Source organism: Chaetura pelagica, unplaced genomic scaffold (assembly GCF_000747805.2).
Source record: "Chaetura pelagica isolate M959 unplaced genomic scaffold, ChaPel_1.0 scaffold264, whole genome shotgun sequence".
Taxonomy (NCBI): Eukaryota; Metazoa; Chordata; class Aves; order Apodiformes; family Apodidae; genus Chaetura; species Chaetura pelagica.
In genome coordinates this window covers 2,425,233-2,446,827 of record NW_009953064.1, presented here as the reverse complement: position 1 = coordinate 2,446,827, position 21,595 = coordinate 2,425,233, and the positions used below count along the sequence as shown (strand labels likewise).

The following is a 21,595-nucleotide window of genomic DNA, read 5'->3' as shown; positions in this document are numbered from 1 at the left end:
AATAAAGTACTAGAGCTGTAACCAGAGTTAACAATTCTGTACTACAATATTTCAGTTAAATTGCAGGTTATTAAATAAAGCAAGCCAATTTCTGATCTTACTTAATGTACATTTCCAGTAATTCAGGATCTGATGTCAATAAAAAAAATGTTTTAGATAGTGCAAAGAAGTGAAGTAATCAGATTATCTTTCAGGAAATGTATAGTGTTCATTTCAAAGTATTTTAGCATGATACAGAGCTCCTAGAAGGATTCACAGTTTTCAGGGTAGTAGTTTGAATCAGATGGACATAAGGTCTCTTTGTAGTAGAGTCTGTGTTTCTTGCTGTGGTGGGCTAGAGGAATGTATTTCTTCTACTTGGCTGTGCAATTCACCATTTCTTAGTTATCTGAGTCTTTAGGGCCTGGGTTTATTACAGAAGTGATCTCTCAGTGAGAACACACAGGTCAAGCAGAGTTTACAGGTTATTATGGGAAAACCCAAGAGTTGGTTTTGTTGAACTCTTCAAGTCTTTTGCCTCTCTTTACATCAGCTTTTAGTACTCTTCATTTGGCAGATCACATCTATTTCGCCACTGCCAAAGGTCTGTAGTTGATTTTCTGGACATTGCTAGTCATGAAGGTCATGTTCCAGACCATCACTGGGTCAGCCCTTCTGTACTGGAGGCTCACAGGAGCAGTTGGGTGTAGGTGTTAGTGACTGACCTACTGAGGCTGTGCTTGAGCAAGCAGGTAGGAAATGATGCAGGATTCACACAACTTACACATCCTCTATCTGACATCTGATATTCTTGTAATCCGTGATATTAACCTAATTACAATCAATCTGGGCAACAGAACTATCTGTGCATAATTTATGCATATCTCTAGAGCTTTAGAGAGCGGGTCCTTAAATGCAAATGGAACTTTATGGATGTGAGTATCCCCTTTGTCTCAGTGGACTGTGAACTCATTCATACCAAATGATTTTGTTTTCCTGATAAGGATGTATGTGAAAGAGGGTATGTATTTAGCAACAGCAATATATATGAGTTGACTGGGATTGACCTTCTACAATTTGGGTCCCTTTGAGGGCTCTGGCATTAATGCTGTTGCTACCATTGTCCCTGATTTGTTCATGTTTATGCAAACTCCAGGCAGTGCTGTAGGTTTGTATTACCACTTAGAGGCATTTAATGGAGGCTTGTGATTCACAGAGAAAAAAACCCACACTATCATTTGCCCCCAAAAAAACCCCAACCCAACAAACCCAGAGGAGAAGCAATTTTGCATGCTTTTTATCCTGGATTATAATGACATAATCCTCTAGAGAAATTCCCATAGCTTCAACTAGGGGTTGAATGGAGAGCAGTCAAGAGCAATGAAAAGGAAAACCCTTGGTTTTTTGCTGCTGTTGATGAATTTCAGATCAAAGTGTTGTGCACAGTCACTGTGAAGATGGGTGGAGGCCATGAGCTAACCAATTAAATTAAATGTCACCTGTATTGCAACTAGATGGCCTCAAAAAGCTGTGTCAGGTGTCCCTGTACATCTACAGTGAGTAACCATGTGTTTTCACATGAACAGTGACAAGCATTCAGAAAATAGGATGATTTGTGAATAAAAGGAAGGGCAGGTAAGGTGCAGCAGTCACTGTAGTGTCCACATGAATTGATGTGGATTGTTACCGTCTATACCAGGCTTGACTTCAAAATAATACTTTGTCTGGGTTCTTCCTGGGGACATTGGTCCAGCTGTCAGAGTCTGCTTGAAGATCAGAATCAGACCATCAATTTGCACATGCCATTGCATTGTGAAACTTTATACTTCCAGATTAGTTAATTAGGTGAAGGTTCAAATATTAAAATATGAATTAAAGGAACCTCTGTGCTTTATGAAATTATTGTGAATTCATTACTTGAATAGTTTAAAGTCATGAATGATACTGCAAAAAACTTATTTTATTCTGGTTTGTTGTATTTAAAACCATAAATATTTATTACAAATTTCTATTCCCATTTACAAAATATTTGCTATTTTAAGTCTCATTTCAAATAATGTTTATTCCGATGAATATAGTTCCCTGCACCGATAGTCTTCTTTTTTCTCTCTGTTTCAGTTATACCAGCAGAGTTGTTTCCAATGGACTGAAGGCACAAATTAACAATCCAGAACTGAAAGTCAGAGTATTGGACCCACTCATGAGTAATTTGATTGATAAACTCCAGCACTTCAATCAAGTAAGTAACTTTGAGAGAGAAAAATATTTTATCACTGGGTTTGATAGCAGAGCTGAAGCTGAAATGGTTAGGTGGTACTGCTCCTCCTCTTGTGTTTCCCAGGGTCATAGGCCTGAGGTAGCCATGGATTGGGCTCAGTACATTAGCAACTGAAGATTCAGTTGTGCCAGCTGGTTTATAAACTCTGATGATGAAGTTGCTCTAATTCCTGGCTGTTGTTCCATAGCTGTTGATTAACTGTCTTGCAGTCCCAGGAACATGGAAGAGCTCTTGAGCCTCAGAATTTGCATGAAGTGTGTGACTAGAGCCAGGCTGTGTGAGTGCCTTTAGGAGTCCTGTGCTGGAAGAATATCTCCTGGTTTGCACAGCTTCCTGGTTTTTGGAGGTGTAGATCTAAAGGTGTAGATCAAAGGACAAAGTGGGTCTGTGTGTGATAGATGAACTAAGCAGAATGCTGAAGGCAGGACAGAATGTGCTCCAGGATGAATTAACCATGCACCCTTGAAAACATGGGACCTACCCGTGGGTTTGTCAGAGGGATGATTCAATCTTGTCATCTCTTTGGGATCCCTCCCAAGATGCACTTACAGTCCTGGTGTGTCTCCCATCTTTCTAAGCTGAATGCAGGGTTCTCTGGGATTACTGCTGCAGCACACATCTTTGTGAGCTCTTAAACAGTGCTAGTCCAAATGAGCTGGAGCTAACAGATTTAACAGAGATTGATTTTCATTTAAAGTAGGCATATTTTCTTGTCAGCTTGGAAGAATGCTTACAGCAGTGAGTTCGCAGGCAGATGTGCTGCACATTAGTCTACTCAGAATCTTTCACTGTTAAAGAGTGATGGAGCACAAGGATATAAACAGTTGTTAGAAAAAAGCTATAAGATTAAAGTCCACCTTTGCTGGCGGGGTGTGCAGGAAGAAAAAGAATCGGCACAGGTAAAAGTGAAGGAGGAATTGCTTAGTCAGGATGTGGGAGGTTAAGAATGTGGCTGGGACCAGGAGCCATGGTTTGATCTTTTACATGCTCCTGCAGAATTACAATTCTCCTTTGACTCTCATCAACCACCAGTGGTAAATCCATAATCTAACCAGTAATTAGTGTTTTTGTTAAATCTTGCTTGACTCTAATGTTCTGCTGCTGCTCTGTAGGCTGCAGTTTAGGGATTCTTTGTATCACATTGTTTGATTTAACTTGCCGTGGGGGATTATAGCAACCATTCTGATGCAGTACTTAATATTACAGTGAAATAGACATTATGTGGTCAGATTGATGAAAAGGATAATTCATTATTTATCTACTTTTGCATGTTATAAAGTAGAGTGTTAATTTACTTTATAAATATTAGATAGATCCATCTTTGTAATAGTCTTCTATAAACTCTGACAATAGGAAAGAGTTAGAAATAGATTAAATTAAAAGTAGTTGTGCATTGGAAATTCTATTTCTTTGTCTACTGTAGAAACATAAAACTCCATCTCATAATGTGCTGCATACAAATTTTCTTAAGTTATGTATGTTTAAAAAACAGCTTCAAATAACACTTTTGAAACAAACGAATAAAATCTAATTCCTAGCTCTTTCAATAAGTTGGAACCATTGCTTTCTCTTACTCCTCGTTGTGTTTTAGGAGAATATTATCCCATCAGATTGAGGTGCTTAGCAATAATGGATTCCAAGGGTGAAGGATTAAACAGAATACTGATTATTGCCCTAAGATGGTTTGTTCCTAAGTACTTGGAATAATATAAATTCCTTTCATCATAATTTTAGTAAGATTTCTTCAGAGATCAAAGCATCAAAGAAGTTGCTAAATATCCAAGACTTTCACATATAACATCAAACATGTGTAGCTGTTGTCTGCTTCTTGAATTTTCATTTTGGTTGTGATATTAATATACAAATAAAAATTGACACTGAAAAGCCAATTAAATCAGGAGTTTAAAGTGTCATCAATAGTCTATATAGACTGTAAAAGAAGAGTTACATAGAATCCCATTACTCATTTTACAGGCAAATTGGTTTTTTTTCATAAAATTATTATTTTTTTTCTGTTTTGGAGGCAATTGGTAGGGTGGAATTTTAGCGGTTATAAGGTTTTATCTGTGTATCTTCTTAAGTGTTCAATACTTACAATACCGTACTCAGCAATAGTTGCATACTGCACATACAGAAGCAATCCTAGAGAGGCAGAAAGCCTGAAGAGTGAAAAACTAAGAAATGCACAAAATGTGCATTTTAGGTTCTAGGCCCCAGTAATCTTCTGCCACTTAAGTAATATTGCCAAGCTACCCAGAAGAAAGCATATTCTTGGATAAGAGAAAAAAAGTGAGAGTTTTTGCAAAGCAGGGTGCTCTGCTGCTAGACGCATCTACTGAAGTTGTGGAGTACTGTCAGCTGTGCTCAAATCAACAGCATTGATTTTTCTAAAAGATACACCTTAGCTCAGCAATTCTTGAACATTCTGGAGCAAATCTAATCGCTGCTGTCTTTCATAGCTGCTATTCTACCTCCTGTCTTCCTCTGCTGGACCTGCTCTTCCTCATCACTCTGCTCCTGCTGGAGCCTTCTTCCCCCTTGCAGACCATTGTAGGCTGAGGAGGCAGCAGTACAGTGTGCAGGGTCAGTAGGGCTGAGATCACAGAATCACAGAATTGTTCAGGTTGGAAAAGATGTTTAAGATCAAGCCCAACCATTAACCTAATTGTGCAGAGTCCAGTGCTAAACCATGGCCCCACATGGGCCTCTGATGACTGGGGAGCAATGCAGCACCAATCTGTGAGCCATGCAGAAGTAGTGAACTGTTCACTCATTTGCATCCAAACCTGCCAGTCACTGGTGTACAGCAGCTCTTCCTTTATTAGCTCCTTCTTATGATTTATCCACAATTGTAAAGAGATTAAAAACTTCATTGATCCTTAATCCCATGGACATGAACAAAACTCTTGTCAATGTGTTATTGTCTAGTTGGTGCATCTGAACTCCAGCACGTTACAAATGATCTGTATGAAAGTCATCTTCCAGTTCTACCTGTCACTGAGGCTGAAATGCCAGTTCGTTGAAGATTACAGCAGTTCCTTGTTTTTTTTCATCTGGGACTTAAATCCTCACCCCATAGTTGTTATTCTTTTAAAAAATGATTATGCAAATAGCAGGCTATTTCATAACCACTTTGCCAAACCAAAAGTGAAGTGAAATTTAGAGAATATTATTCAATAATTACTGTTATTTGCATCCCTGGCAGATAAAGTATTTGAAAGGTTTATTGTAGCTGCTGATTCATATTTCAATAGAATTACTGAGGTACAATTTACAGTAACTTTTACTTTTAGTAATGCAAAACCAGATCAAATTAAGTCCCAGGTTGATTTTGAAAAAGTGGCAGTTAGAAATAACATCTTTTCCTCCCCCTTTTTTTGTGAATAGAGCAGATGTGAACTGCAACTGCTAATAAACATAAAATCCCCCATTGCACGTTTTTGAGTGCAACTTCTTGCCACGAAATCAAACTGAAATATGTTTTCACGTTTTTCTTCAGAGTAACGTCTTTCAGAGTTCAAACACAAGAGTTTCTGAGGCCATGGTTAAAAATCCTAAAGGATCAATTGCATTGAAAAGCAATGAGAATGTTAGGGAAAAGTGAAAAAACTTTGACTACAACTTTACTAGCAATGTTGCATGGGCATTTTCAAAGGATTGTAATATAAGAAGTATTACGCAAATTTACCTTACTTATCTTTTGTCAGTCTCAATCTAATTTGACAGATCTTGAGAATCATCTCCAAATGTAAACAGCAATAATAATTGAATTAATGCAACAATCATTGGCTGATTAATAAATAGCAAGAAATACATATACTTCAGGAAAATAAAGATAGAATTAATGAAAACTGAATTATTTTTAAAGTCTTATAATGCCAGGAAAGTACAAATGGACTGTTTGTTTATTTTTCTAATTCCTTCTCTGCTGTATAAAAATTGTTTACCCCGGTATTCAAATAAACTATAATCTCAGATTACTTCCTCAGTTACACAGTTTGTTTCTCCCTCATTTTTATTTTTATTTTCAAATTATTTCTTCTTATTAGATTCATAGGCTGTTTTTCTTCTCCCCTGCTAAGAATCAGACATCTCTTTGCTTTCAGGTACAGATGCTGAATGCTAAGGTCTGAGATAAGTTATGATCTTTTTCATAATTCATATGCAATGAAACGATTCATTCCAGTGCTTGAAACAGCCCGGCTTGCTCAAAGACTGAGCATAATCTTTCGCTGTGTGGTGTTCTCTATTGTTTTCTATTTATTATATGTAATATACACTCTATCAAGATTTTTTTCTTTCATCAGATTTCATTGTATCTGTGATTAAAGCTAGAAAAGATACATAAATACTGCCTGCCTGGGAAAAAGAAACAAAAGTCTAGTACCAAATCAGTTCTCTTTCGTTTCTTCTGAGAACCTGGCAGATTTCTGTCACATACAGCAAGTCCTCTTTGGGTACATATGTTTTTGCTTTTGTAACATTTTCTCATTGACTTGTTAATCAAAGTTGAGAAGAAACATCCCCTGTCTGTTGGGACCTCATTTGTTCTGAGAAAAATCATAGTCAAGGAAGAGCCCTCTTTGCAAAGAAGTGTATCACACGGGAGTGCATTGGGATGTGGTGGGATATAGCAGACTGTATAGGAATGGGAATGCTTCACCGAGAATTGTTTCTTGCAATAGAGGCTGTATTTCTCAGACAATTAAACAGGATGTAGTTGTTGATTGCTTAGGAGCATTTACCTGACAGGGCTTCCATTAGAAGGAGTAAAATTCACAAGTAATAATTCACATAGTAGGCTGGGGTATCTGAAGTCTATTTTGGTCTTAGTTTTCTGCAGTAATTTGTGCCCCTTCCTCATTGCTGACTGCTGTGTCCCAGGTGAGACTAGGGGAGCATCCTAGAGCAGGGGAAGGAGCAGTGACAAGCTTAGAGCTGCTGCCAGCTGTGCTGGGCTCCTACTGGAAAATACAGAAATGTGGCCATGAAGGAACAAAATCTCCCTCAGAGTCCCTTTGTCTACATACCTTGAGGGGCAGAGAAAGGCAAATCCCACAGTAAAAACTCAGCCATTAGGCTATTCATCTGGAAATGTGGAATCTCCTCGTTCAAGGCCTGACTTGGTGTGCCCTTGGTCACTGAGCTGAGGGCAGGGGGTGTTTGCTCTTTCATACGCCTTTATGCTTTAAAAAGAAAAGGAGTCTGGAAGCTCTAACCTTGTTTCTGCTGTGACTTTAAAACTTCTGTCAGAACCAGAAGTTTGCACATGAATCAGAATGGGAGAGCTTTTTGTAGTCTGGTCCTACTCAAAGACATCACTGGAGCATTGTTTTATGGAGAGCATATGTTAAGGTTGTAATTTACTGCTAATTGAGGTGTATATCATCCCTGGCTGAGATCAGTGCTCTTCTGCTGCCTCAGGTCTGCAGGTTGTTTGCTTGGTTTTCTTCAATACAGTGATTGAGATATAATTAAAAATTTTAATTAGAATTCAGAAAATCTTTTTTAGTATTAAAAAGACCATTGAGATTTCAATAGAAGCAGAAATAATGTGGAGTGCTGGCTCAACTAAACCTAAATGTAGCTTTTTAAAGCAAGACAAATCTGAATCTCAATGTAAATCCAGCATCTTTTATTATTTGGTAGGAAATACATAATGCTAAAATGCTCGTTTGTTATTCATGTGTTGTGTCTCAGAGTATGCTGTGCTATTTGTCTTGCATGCATTTTCAAAAATTATTTGCCCAGATGGGCCATTGTGTGTGCTTTGTTTTACTCATTGTGGGAAATTAGTCTCAATAAATCAAAATCACATATTGAGTCACAGTGGTGACTTGAGCCAAGTGGGGGAGAGGGAGGGGAGAGCTACTGTTTCAATCCATAACCAAGCCAAAACATTTCACATCTAGAAAACATAGTTTGAAGAGTCTTATTTTTAAAAATATAAAATACAGAGACCCTTCTTTGGTTTGAGTGCCTGGTTCTAGTTGCAGCTAGTTGATGCAAGCTGAGCTGAAAAGGATCCTTAGTCTGGAAGTGAGGAGAGAGTCCAGCCTTGGGAGGGATCTGCTTTGGCCTCGGTGGTGAGAAATGGTGCAGGAGCACAAGGCTGGGACATGGGAATATGAGAGCTGGTGTGGGCACCCAAGGGAGGTGGGAGAGCAAGGCAGGGGTGGCAGCATGGAGCATCCAGGGGAGCTGGACAGTCCTGGGTGCTTTACCCAGGGAGCAGGGGCAGCAAAAGGGAAACTTTTCCACCATTACTGGAAATACTGTCATTTCTTGCCACCCTGAGAGAAATGCATCACTCTAATAACTGTTGTCTATGTGGTCTAAAGTGCTAACCAAAATGTATGCTGCTGTTACTGTTCAACAACTGTTAATACTGGACCAGAAGTGCCCCTTTGTGGGTGTTGGCAGGAGGGAGGAAACCTGGATCTGACTGCTACATTGGCCTAAGTGTTTTGGTGTATATTGATTTTTTAAAAGAGAGACATTCAGCAATTATCATTGAATTAATTTGGTTGTGATACTGAAAATATAAATTATTTTTATGTAAATATTTGTTTAGTTCTATTAGCCCGTAATCTTTTTCTGATCACTCTAGTAATTGTAAGTAATATACTTGAGTTTAAGTTATTATCCTTAGAACTGTGATTAAGGTATTTACTTTTGGTCTCATTCCTGAGATATGGTAACATGCTTATTTTTGGAGGCAGTAAATGTTTCATAGTAGGAAAGAAAAGCAGAAATTTATGTGCTGATCATTGTTTTATTTATGGTAGAGGTAAAGGTTTTCAAACAATTAAATTATCGTTGGCCAAAGGAAGAACAGGGCCATTTTCCTCTCTTTCTGTTCCACTACTAAAGTGCAAGAGAATAAAGCCAAAAACTACTTAAGCCTTGTAGCCAAAGACTGCCTTCACCTAGTAAAGGTCAAGTGGGTCAGAACAAGAATTTGTTTCCAGCAATAATTTGGGTTCCATTGTAACATATGTTAATGAATCAGACCTAGAATGGAGAAGCCCCAGATGAGGTGTCTCTCTGAGAGGTTTCTCTTACTCAGATGCCTGATGTGGCTGCCCAGTGCCCCTTGGGGGGAGAGGAATAATTTTTATCTGTAACTATTAGTTCCTTCTTTTTATCTTGTTTTTGTGTCAAGATTTGAAGATCTGCAAAGAATGTAAGTCAGCTAATAGCAAAAAGTTAAGTGGGAATTTTACAAACCCTGCTGCACTCTAATTTTCACTGTCTGTTACTTTTACAAGCATTGGCTGGTCTTCAAATTCCTTACTTTTTTACAGGCCTGTCCTGCCCATATTGAAATGTTTTGTTTCTGAAAATCAGCCTAGTTTAAGTCCATTTTAAATAATTAAGTTAGGTGTATAATTTAAAGGCACCATGAAGCTCTTTAGCTGAGTATATCAGTTGATTTCATTGCACTACAGACAGCCTGTGCAGTTTGCTCCTAACTCAATTCAGTTCTGCGCAGGTTCAGCCAGCATGTAGGCTTAAGAGGAAAGAAAGGAATGGAAAGTAATTTCTTTGGTCACAGGAGCCTATGGCATAGTTTCTCATAAACATTGGTCTATCTGGATTACTAGGGAGTGTAAATACCAGACACTTCAGTCATAGGTTAAATTCACCAGCTCTCATTATGGACCCAACTCTGCACCAAAGCAAGAGAAGACGGACTGAGTGTCAGGGAACTATACAGGGACTTCATCTTTAAGGAAGGCTAGAACGCCCTTTCAAGTAGAGATGTGCTGATGTTGTAATTTGTTCTCTTCATTCTGTCCCATTTCCCAGGCATGAGCGTTGGGCAGTGCTTGGAGCAGGCAGCTGCAGTGCCTTGCAGGTGGGGGCTTAGTGTTTGTGGGAGCTCTTTAACAGCTCTAGGACTGTTTGTCACAAGTGCAAGACACCAGGATTAGTTGAGATCTGAGCTTCTCAAGAAGCTGGGGACCCTGCCACACACAAAGAAAGGTGTGGCTTTCTGAAGTAGCAGGTTTTCCTGGCCCTGCAGGGCTTGAGGAGCTCAGAAACCTTTTATGCCCAAATGGAGGGTGGTTATCTTACAAAATGACTGTTCAGGAACCCCACCTGCAACATGGACTGGACAGCAGTCTAGCATCTGCTCAGCACAGACTGAGACCTAGGGTTTTCTGTTAGTGGTCAGTTGCTGTCTGGAGAGTTGGTGCATTTGAGATAGAGTACTAGCCAGACTCTCCCCACCATGCCTTTCCAAGCTGCTACCTTGAGAGATAACATTTTATCACTATAATACCCAATGCCTTCCCTCACCTAGCTGGTGAAACACTGGTAGAAATAATAATAGGGAATACTTTGCGTTTATGTCTTAAATGCAAACTGAGACACAGATGGATTGAGTGACCTTCCTCAGCCTTCTTTAAAAGTCTAGGTCCAAGCCAACATTGTATGCAGTGTTTTAGATGGTACCTGAATGACAAAGTGCAGAGAGCCTCATGGAGCACTTACGTTAACAGCTGTCACAATTAATAGTCAATGGGAATTAAGGATTTTTTCAAAATGAATTAGCAATAAGACTATTTTTAGAGGCATATATTTTAATTCTGATTGTCCTCTCATCTTCTACCAGCATTTACCAGAATATAAAAGTTACGAGAGAGTAATAAAGAGTTTGAGGCTGGAAGGGACCATCTTGAGATAACCCAACTCAACCTTCTGTTGTAAGCAGGGCCTCAGATTCAGTTATCCAGGACCCTGTGAAACCAATTCTTGCATATCTTCAGCGAGGGAGATTTCACCTCTTCTCTGGTGCCCCTCCACTTTGTGGGTTTTTTTGCTTGCTTGTATCTGTGAAAATAAGTACCTGAGTCCTAAATGTCTCACTTCTTCCTGTTTATGACATTCTCAAGGTCCAGCTTGAATTCACAGACAATAGTTCTTGGGCAGAGAATAGACACTTTATTCCTTTATATACTGAAATATGTTCCAGTGTATAAAGCAAGAGCAGTTATATAGTAACTTGATAGCAGGATACCTGGAAGTTCCAGCTTCCTATAGGAAAATGTCTAAAGGAAGCATGTCTCTGTATCTCACACGAAGCAGGTTCCTGTGCAAGTCCAGCCTGCCTGGCTTGCCAGCATTGAGGCTGACAGAAACAAATGGAGAGTCCTGGTTAGACAGCAGCCTGCTCCTTTGCAGAGTGCAGAATTTGCATACACTTACCAGCTGGAAGAAAATTTACTACTGTACACATGATGCTGAAAAAGCCTCGGGTGTTGCAGTTGGGAACCATTTGCTCATTACTGTTCTCTTGAATAGCAATGAGGTGCTTCTAAGTGTCTTGGCTTCTGTGCGTTTGCAAATGTAGCCTGCTCCTGAGAATTGGAGGGACTTTTTCTACCTTTAGCTGTGATTTCATGGCTGAAAATGCCACTTAGATATTTGAGCTCTGTTGTCCTAAAAACATCCAGGCCTGCAGGTTCTATACCCCTGAACACCTCAGGTTTTGGGTAGCTGAAGTGGCTGCCTTGCATTGCAAATGTGATTTATTTACTGTGCACTGTTTGGTGACACCTACAATCTATCCTGCTTCCTGGGACTGTATGCATTTTAAATGAGATAATACATTTATTTCACTTGCCATTTTCATGCATCTGAAATGAGCCTGTGCCTCAGTGCAGTTATGTGGGAGCAGATCTATTTGGGGCTGAGTATTCCCAGTCCCAGGTGTCATGGATGAACTTGTCATTATGCAGAACAGTCACTCAGGAGACCACCGGTTCCCTCCAGAAATGAGTAGCCTTGGTTATTGCCTTAACACTAATAGCAAAGCGAAAAATGAGAGGCAGTGAACAAGATGGTGCCACTTCACGTGTAGAAATGATGCATGTTCATCACTGTTTACTCAACCTCAATGTAAGCTGTGCGAAGACACAAGTCTTCACTCTGGAGGAAAGTAATGCCAGGGATAGTCTGCTATTGCATAAATGTCATGCAAGTACTTCCCTCACCCCAAATACTTGAGAGCTACTTGAGAATACTATGAGCCACACACAACTGCAGAAGGTACCTGCCTTGTTGCAGGAGAGAAACTGGGTTCTCTGCCTCTTATGGCAATTGAGAGCTCACAAAAAGTTAATATAGAAACATTGAAGAATATTTACAAAGGGCAATATTGGTTTAGTAAAGCAAACAAGACCCAGCATGTATAACCACACTCAATCCCAGAATCAATATTTATGTATTTCTCTAACTTTAAATACGAAAATAATTCCATTGGCTATTCACACTATATATAACTATAATTACATACGTGCTCAAAAATGAGAGACACAGGGCCTGGTGTAAGCCTTCTGAGGTCAAACCCTTTGTTCAATTGCTGGAGAGTAAGACCCTTTTTTCCAGAGAGTAATTCAAAATTACCAACATTGGGGCTTTTACTCTGGGTCACTCTTACCAATTGACAATAAAGGGAATCTAGTGAGAGTCCTCTGGTGAGGCTAGCACTAAATTTTACCCGTTCTCTGTTGTTTATGTCCCCTGGTTTCCTCCTTACCAGAGGCCTTCTTTCAATGTGGCCATTACAGACACAGGTCACTCAGCTGTTGTGTGCAAGTACCCGCAAGGGTCAGTCTGTGTCTCTGTGTCCCCTCAGTGCAGATGTGCTCCTGTCCAGGTGTCTCCATTTGGGGCTCTTGCAGTGTGCACATCGTATCACACCAGCCCCACAAGTGACAGAGAGGACAAAACTGAATTGATTTTGAGCAACCACAATATGCCCTCAGTCTTACACACTTCAGCTGTGCCTGAAGATACTTTTATGTAGGCCTCTACATGCTTTTTGTGTGTGAAACTGAGAAAAAAAATAAACTGACGTACACAATCTGTTGTTTCCAACCTTTGGAAAAGAAGGTTTCTAGTTCTACTGTATTAATAATTCTGGTCCAGAATGTACTGTTTCTATATAACGAGGACTTATCCATAGTTAAGGAAGTAAGTTTAATAACTAATTCAAATGGATTCAAGTGATAGTCCAATTTGAACACAGCTTTTAATAGCCAGAAGCAAATAACTAGAACATAGCCCACTGACAAGAAGCAGGTAGGGTTTGAATGCTGCCATATGTCCTGATACGTATCAGCCTTGCAAAGAGAATCAAGAAGTGTTCAGCATCATTTCCGGCCTCTGCATCTTGTTTGCTCCTTTCAGGATCTATAAGAGGAGCCTCTCACAGCAGAGTTTTTCAAAATGACATGTTCATGGGAGCAAACTGGCAGACAAACAATGTAATTATTGGATAATATAATGAAATATGACTTTTGCTTCACTGCAGTAAAATGACGCTGAATCATATTTGATGTGGCATTTGAAATAAGAGAATCTAATAACATAAAATGTATCTCAGAAGGATGAATGGAGAGTTTGAGATTTGTCTTTCTTAGGCCATATAAAAGGAGCTGGATGAAGTCATAAAGAGAGGGGAGAGGGCCACAGGCCATGGAGGGTTGCAGGCACTTTGAACCCCTTGATGAAGCTGACTATTTGTGCCAGTCATTAAAATGAAAGTTAAACATTAAAGAGCTTTGTTGCATGAAGTTCTAGTCTTGAGGGTAGTTTTGACTCATGCAGCATGATACAGAAGTTTTAACTGGGGTGTGTGAAATGAATCACTTGAAGTATTCAAGGTCTGTTTTGGACTTCATTTAGACTGTGTATGAACCATATGAAGCAACATTATACTTTCTGATTATAAAGATTATTTCAGTTATTGGTTAATAATAATATATTAAGATTCCTTTTTCATCTCACTTTTCTAATCACTTCCAAGTGCTTGATAGACTTAAAATGGCACAGCAGTTACCAGACATGGAAAATAACTTTTGAGTCAGTAATACAATATATTAACTAATAATCCAAATAAAATATACCTAATTGCTTCTTAATTCTGAAACAGTCAAACAAAACTAAATGTATTTGATTTATTTTTAAAACTTGAATAATTACTTCTTGAAATAAGAAGTTTTTGTTTAGTTCCCAGTTCTAATGGTAAAAGCCAGATAGTCACAAGTGCATATTCAGGAAATGGGATTAGCTGGTCATAAAACAGCTCAGTTCAGTGGCAAAAGACAAGGACTTAATTTCAGAAGTAACAAAAGTCATAAAAGAGAAATACTAAACAGTGCAAAGCAAAAAGAACAACATGTAATGGTCAAGAAGAAAAGCTGAAGGTGTGATGCAAAACCTGTGACTGATAGGACCAAGGACAGCAAGAAGCCATCAAACCTTGCATGCTAGTAGGGAGTAATTAATAGCAGGACAAAAAGTATCCTTGTGCAGTACATCAATTCCAGTAAATGCACAAAACTTTTGGCTTTATTCTTCAAGGAAGCCAAATCTGCCCTGTCTGTCTGTCTAGCAGCCTGCTCCTCCAGCAGCATTTTGATGCTATCGAGTGCAACTACATTTCCATTGCCATTTTTATCTGGGTAGGAAGTTTCTTTCCCTCCTGATCACTCCTGCTGGAGAAGTTTTTGGACTACACAGACATGTTAGCACATATGGCAGCTTGATTCCTGAGGAAAGATTCTTGGAAGCAACACCTGAGAGTGATGCACTGAGCACATAACTGGGGGCAAAGAATGCAGGGCATGGTGTTCTCCTTAAGAATTGGCAGTACACAGAGTTTAGGTGTTATTCTAGTATCACACTGTTTTGATTAAGCCATCACAGGTTTTGGTGTGTGGAGGAGCTTTTTTTTTTTTTTTTTTTTTTAAACCAGTTTAGGCAGGGGAGGGAAAACTTGAATGACCATAATCTGGTTTTGGGTAAAAATACTTCAGTATGAACTGTCAAGCTGGAGTTGAAGTGGTGAGCAGGAGTTAAGCTGTGTGCAGTCGTGGTGCAGGCTGCTGCTCATAGCCTTGTCAGAGATCATAGGATCAAAATACATTTGTTCATTCTGGCTTGTACACAGAAAAAGAACAAGATAATTTTGCAGGAGCCTCAAATCCAAGGAAGTTCTGGTCTGCAGAGAATACCCAAGGAGTTTGTTTGACTTGTAGGGAAGATTTTAGCTGCCTTTTCTATGGGAGATTGGGAAGTGGTCTAAAATAAGCAGGTCTGGTCTGTATTAACATGATTTTCTAGGTCTCAGAGAATGTCCCCATCATGATTTAGTTACGGATGTAAAAATGTCTGTGGACCGATTGTAGAGGATGAGAGAAGTACCAGAATATTCAGTCTGCTTTTCAGCACTCTCCTACTCCTGTTTTTTTGCTATCCCGTCATTTTTCCCAATCCCTGCTGTGCATGAAGCATTTTGCCTGTGGTAGCTGAGTGACAGGAGCAGGGTAGAGCACAAACCCTGTGAGTGTTAAAGCAGACCATATGCTTCTGGGAGGGGTGAGCAAGTGTGTGAACGTGCTCCTCCATAGAGGATTCAAGTGGGATGAAATTGCAGTTTGTGGAGGATGCAGTTTGAGGCTGTGGTCCTTCAGTGTAAACCCTCAAATTTAGGTCAATCTCAGCCTCACCCCCAAAGCTGTTCTCAGCACCCGTCTGTTCCTGTTGTATCAGCTATTCACCATGGTTGATAACACAAATTGAGGTGAGCTGAAACCCCAGGGTCTGACAGAGGGAAGAGCAGTAAATGGGAGATTTAGCAAATTCACACTTTGTCCCTGGCTTCTGCCTTGGGTTCAGATTAAACTCTTGACAGTCACTGCTACAAGTACATGACAGTTATGTTGCTGCAGTGAATCAAATTTTTTTCCACCATTTTGTAAGCTCTGTAAGGGTATGAAAAGGCCATGTCAGTCTGGCTTCTGGAGGGGAAGATAATGTTGATTTCCTAAACAGCACCAAATTCTGAGAATTCAGATGTGCTGTATTTCCAGTCCAGGACTTAGCAGAAAATAGCAACGTCAGCCCTGGAGTCTTGCTAATGAGGAAGAATTTTGTTTATCTTGTTCCTCCCAGGCCCTCCCTCCTGTAGCCCTCACCCCAAAATATACTTTAGCATCTGTAAGTACCTGGTGCTTAGTGGCATTTCAGTCTTTCGTTTTAGGATGCTGTTCCTTAACGTGTCTTTATACAAAATTTCAGAAATCAGATGAAATGTCTAAATCAGCTTGAACAGGCTTCTGTCTTCTCTGGGCTTCGGTAGCTTTCAGGAAACTGTCAGATGTAATCTACTGTTTTGTAATATATGTATGTGTGTATGTTTGAGTATGCATATAATTTTGGTCATTACAGGTTCAAGACAGCTGAATCAAAAGTGAGTTGATCAGTCAAATGTACCTCTAAGAACTTTGTCAGTAGGTGTAATTGCTTTTGACTGTCGTATCAATGTGCTGTTTTCTTCTTCTGTCTGTGAAAGAGGACAAGTTGATGGCCATCTGTAAAATATCTCTTTTCTGTTGCCTACTATGTTTAGTTCCCACCCAGTGGGTTCACCCTGGACAGCAATGTGTCCCATCATGAAACCTCCAGGCCTGCTGTACTTCCATGTTTGGTACTTGATGCTTGGAAGGTATCTTATCCCTTCCACACTGCCCTGTACTCATCTTCACATGTAGTCTGTAGTAACTTTTATTTAAAATTTTATGCAAGACAACATCCTCCCTTGAAGGTTTATATGCTCACTGAGTGTTTTGTCTGGATGTCACTTTTTGAAGCACTAGTCAAATAGCTGCATCTGATGGAGTTGCTCAGGTTCATTTGTTGTCAGGCTGCTGTTGAAGGGGTAATAGTTTTAAACTGAAGAGGGTAGATTTAGGTTAGACATTAGGAAGAAATTCTTCACTGTGAGCATGGTGAGCCACTGAAGTAGGTTGCCCAGGAAGATTGTGTATGCCTCCTACTTGTAGGTGATCGAGGCCAAGTTGGATGAGGCCCTCAGCAGCCTGGCCTAGTGGCAGGTGACCCTGACCATGGCAGGGGGTTGGGACTGGATGATCTTTAAGGTCCCTTCCAACCCAAACCATTCTGTGATCCTGTGATTGTAGCTCTTGACTTAAGGCGGTGGCAAAACTGTGTATTCTGGTTTTTGGATTAAAACACACCTTCTCAAACTTAAATTGTCAAAGTTACATAAACCTAGATCTATAGGACAAGCTGTATTGTACATGGCAGTGGCAGACAGGTTTTACCTCAAAGCTGCTCTTTACACAAAAGTTATCAAGGAGCAGCTTCCCCCACCTCCTCCAAACAAGAAGCTGAGGGCTGGGGTTTTTTTGAGGAATACTTCTTGAATTATTATACACACCACAAGTGTTCTGCACACCCCAGCGTGAAGAACCAGCATAATTGGCCTTATGGCATTTTAATAAAATAACAATGGTTATTTTTAGTCTACAAGCAGGAGTTTACATAATTTTGTGCTCTGGGATGCCAGGTTTGTACAAATTTTTGTGACTTAAACTTTACTTTTGCAAAGACTGACCTTTACAAAGGTGCAGATCCTGAAAAGCATTTTCTGTCCTTGAGATCTAGCTCTTCCAGGCCTGTTGGGAGATTTTAGACACATTTATAACTCTGGACTATTTGAATTTTAAAAGTGTACAGGGCTACACATTAGTTCCTTGCTGCTCTCTGTTGGCCTGCTCTGTTCAATGTTCATTCTGCAGTATGATCACAGTATTTGAATTCTGGTATCTCTTGTCCTAGTTCCTCTCCAAAAATGAGAATTGTGTGGCTAGTTTTGTGTGGAATCTTTAAATAGGGGCACCTTGCAGCTCATTATTTTTTTTGAAGATGAAGATTTCGTCCTACTTATCAGATTGTAAGGTTCTACCTTTAGCAAATGAGTGGCTTTCAAGCTAAAGGTTTGGGTGGTTGGTTTGGGTTTTTTCCTCTCACTGTTGCAAAACATGTGGAATACCTGTTGCTGTAAGAAAATGGACAGTTTTTTCATGTATAATTGTAATTTCTTATTATTATTTTACTAACAATTGAAAAAGCTATAAAGAGAGGAAATAGTTGCAGCAGGAATAACAGGCAAAGTTCACTGGTCCAAGTACTGCTCCTGCAGCATATTCATGTATCAGAAGCTCAAACATTTTTTCCAGAAGCCAGGGCATAGGGCAGAGAAATCTTTGCAGCAGATGCCCAGACTGAATCACAATGTCAGGGAACTTGCTTTTTTAGTCTTCTGTCAAATATAGTAAGTAGTCACTGAAGCCTGAGAAAGGCACCAAGGGCAGCCTCTCTGCTCCATGGGACTGGCATTCAGGTACAGGGTGGGTCAGAAGTTACCTGCTCATCCACCAATCAGTGAACAGGTCCATAAATAGCTCAGGTCATCCTCCCAGTAACTTTTTGAAACTGTCAGTCATTTCAACCAGTGTTTCAGTCTCAAAAAATGTTAAAAAAAATTAAAAATCAGACCTTAATAGCTTAATGAGAATAGGTGTTTGGAGAGTGAGATCCAGTTCAGTGCCCTGCCCTGGGCTGTGTTTTTATATCGCAAAGAATCCACATTAAGGAGAAGGAATGAGAAAATGGATGCTGAGTTGCCCAGCTGCATGAAAAGCTTCAGACAGGTCTCATGCCTGATTACATATTAAATAATCCAGCCACAAAGCCAAAGGTAATCAGGCTAAATTCTTCTTCCCACAGAACATCTTGTTCCATTTGTGACTGTGAGTTCAGATTTGCTTTCCCTGTTGTACTCAGCAGTTTGGTGAATAAAAACATAGATAAACTTTCCCATTTTCCAGGCTAGATGATGAGAACAGTTGAACTCCTTATTGTCAAAACTATAAGCAAGTAAGCTCTTATACGCCTGTGCTTGCCCTTTCCAGCCATGGCTTTCTGCTGTCTCTTTTAGAGGACTGTAAATTGATCTGCAGCCCAAAACACAGAAGATTATTGTATTTGCATAACAAACACAGTAGTGAGGAAGAAGTGTTAAGAGCTTGATTTCCTTGAAAGGAAAAGCAACGTTCTCTATTTTTCAGAGCAGAATGAGAGTTTCTCTTACAGTGCACAGCAGCCTAATATGTCATCTTGGGCCAATTGTGTGGTTAATGACTACTTGCTAAAAGTTCATGTCATTTCAGAAAGGCCTTGCTGTGCTGAGAATTGCAAGTTCCCAGTGCTTCCAGAAAATCTAAATTAACAGCTCAGGAGGAACTCTTATCTGAGTGTCACCTTTAAGTTTCTGTGCTTTACTGTGGATCGTTCATTTTATTAAACACATCATTAAACCATAAATGATTGTATTGTGTAATCAAAGGGTGATGTCACACACTTGACAGCTGTCAGTCACATGTTGTAGTTTTTTGACTGAATTACTGAATTATTAATGTTTCAGATGTCACAGAGCCTGCTTAATGCTACATATGCAAGAGAGCTTTCTTAGAAAACTCTCAAAATATATTTACTGCATTTTGCTGAGACCCAACAAGGTGGCCTGAATTAGCAATGCCAAGTTATTACCATGCACACTGAAAATGTGCTTCGTAAAGCAAATCCCATGTAACTGCAGTTCCCAACTTACAATAAAACAAAGCTGAGGTGTTTACACAGAAAAAAAAATCCAAACCAACACAAGCCCCTCTGAGTTACAGCTTGCTAAACTTACAGATGTGACCTTCTGCTCAACAGCCCAGCTGTTGTAGCTCCCTAACTTTGGAGCAGATTCGTGTTTCCCTGAGTTGCAAGGATTTTGAAGAAGCTCAAGTTGGGAATAAGGTGAAAAGGGTCTGAAGCAGCCTTTAAAGCCTAATCAGGTATTCCTGAGTGTATTTATAAGCCCTTGTGTCTTATTTTGACAGCCATCCTCTCAAACAGTGATGCAATGGCTTGATAAGAGAAACCCATTCTTTCCAGGGGGTTTTTGTGAAAGAGTTTTTCACTGTACAGAGCCAGAGTCTGAGGTGAGGAATGCTGTTGGTGAAGTTGTCCAAAGGCACAGCTCTTTCATTTTGGTTCACTGACCCTCCAGTTCTCCTTGTTCTCTGGCTCCAAATCAGCAGGGGCACTCTCTGCTGTTGGGCGGGGAAGCTCTGGTAGGGGTTTGGTGGTGGGACATAAATCCTGAGCTGGAAAGCTGTGATGGGTTCTAGGGAAATGCCATCACTTTTGGAGTAAGCTGGTTCTTGCTTTCTTGGGTCTCCTTAATACAGGAATTTGTGGCAGTAGCCAGGTATTCATTAAGTCTGTGAAATAACTATCAGAAGTGGACTAAGGGCTATATGAGATATATAGATGTCCATTGTAATCACAGTTTCACTGGGAGCTGCATGTACATGACATGCTGCTTCATCATACAGTGTATTGAAAAATACAGAATCTACAGAAGTCGTGCTCTGATTCTGTTGTACCATTTTTCTGAGCATGCCTCTGAGTATTAAAATAGAGTCTTGGGGCCTGGATGCCAATGCTTCATACCAGATACTGCTAGTTTGAGCTGCATTTGGTTTTAGAATTATATTTCTGTAGAAAAGATTCATTTCCAGTCATGCTGAAAGTCAGCCACGTATTTGATAAAAAGAAAAAAGGAAAACTCAAGCCTGCTGTAATTACATTTTGGGTGTTGGTGACATTTGACAAGTTTGCCTATTGAAGATTAATGGCAAAGCTAAAGAATCAGAGGAGATGAAACGGATAGAAAACTGCCTCACAAAAGGAGGCAAAAGGTTAGCCATTAAAAAAAAAATAAAAAAATATTAAATAAATAAAAAACCTTTTCAAGTGCAGAAGAAAGCTTTGAGTTTTGATGAATGAACTGCCACAGTTTCAGGAGTTCAGTTTGCTGAACATGCCCAGGTTGGGAATGCACATAGGAACTCTCTTGTGTCTGAACCTCTCTATTAGAAATCTTGTGAAAACAAGTTTCTTCGTGGTGTTTTGATACCTGTGTTTCTGGCAGTTGTCCAACAGCAGGGAAGACTAAGGGAGCAGTTGTAACATAACGTTAGCTGTGGGCATATTTTAGTGTATCTCTGCACTCAGCTCTTCCAAGGTTTTCAGTTCCCTTCACATTTTAGGGGATTGTTTGACATTTGCTAGTGGAACAGGGGTCTTTTCCAGATGCGTTGGTATTGAAGCCTTATAATTAAACTTGTTTCTCAGAATATCTTCATTGTTCATCCTAGGAAAAGGAAATGCTTCAGAGAAATACATAGTTTTGTTAAAATAGGGGGTTCCTTCCTTGGTTGTTTTTTGTTGTTGTTGGGTTTTTTTGTGTGTGTGGTATTGGGGTTTATTTGTGTGTAGTTTTTTTGGTGGCTATTGTTTTATTAATCAGCAATCCCTGGCCTTTGCATAGAGCATTAACTGCCAGCTCCAGTTCCTGTATGGGACTGGAAAGAGCCTGTGTGTGTAAAGGGTCTGAAGTGT

General features: G+C 39.7%; 1 protein-coding gene across 1 annotated transcript in view; it reads left to right on the top strand.

Moving 5' to 3' along the window:
• LOC104387967 (glypican-5-like) overlaps window positions 1–21,595 on the top strand; it is a 234,484-nt gene that overhangs the window by 82,192 nt on the left and 130,697 nt on the right. Inside the window, exon 5 of the mRNA XM_009996768.1 lies at window positions 2,098–2,218. Within this exon, the coding sequence (XP_009995070.1) occupies window positions 2,098–2,218 (121 nt within the window). The remainder of the gene's footprint in view (window positions 1–2,097; window positions 2,219–21,595) is intronic.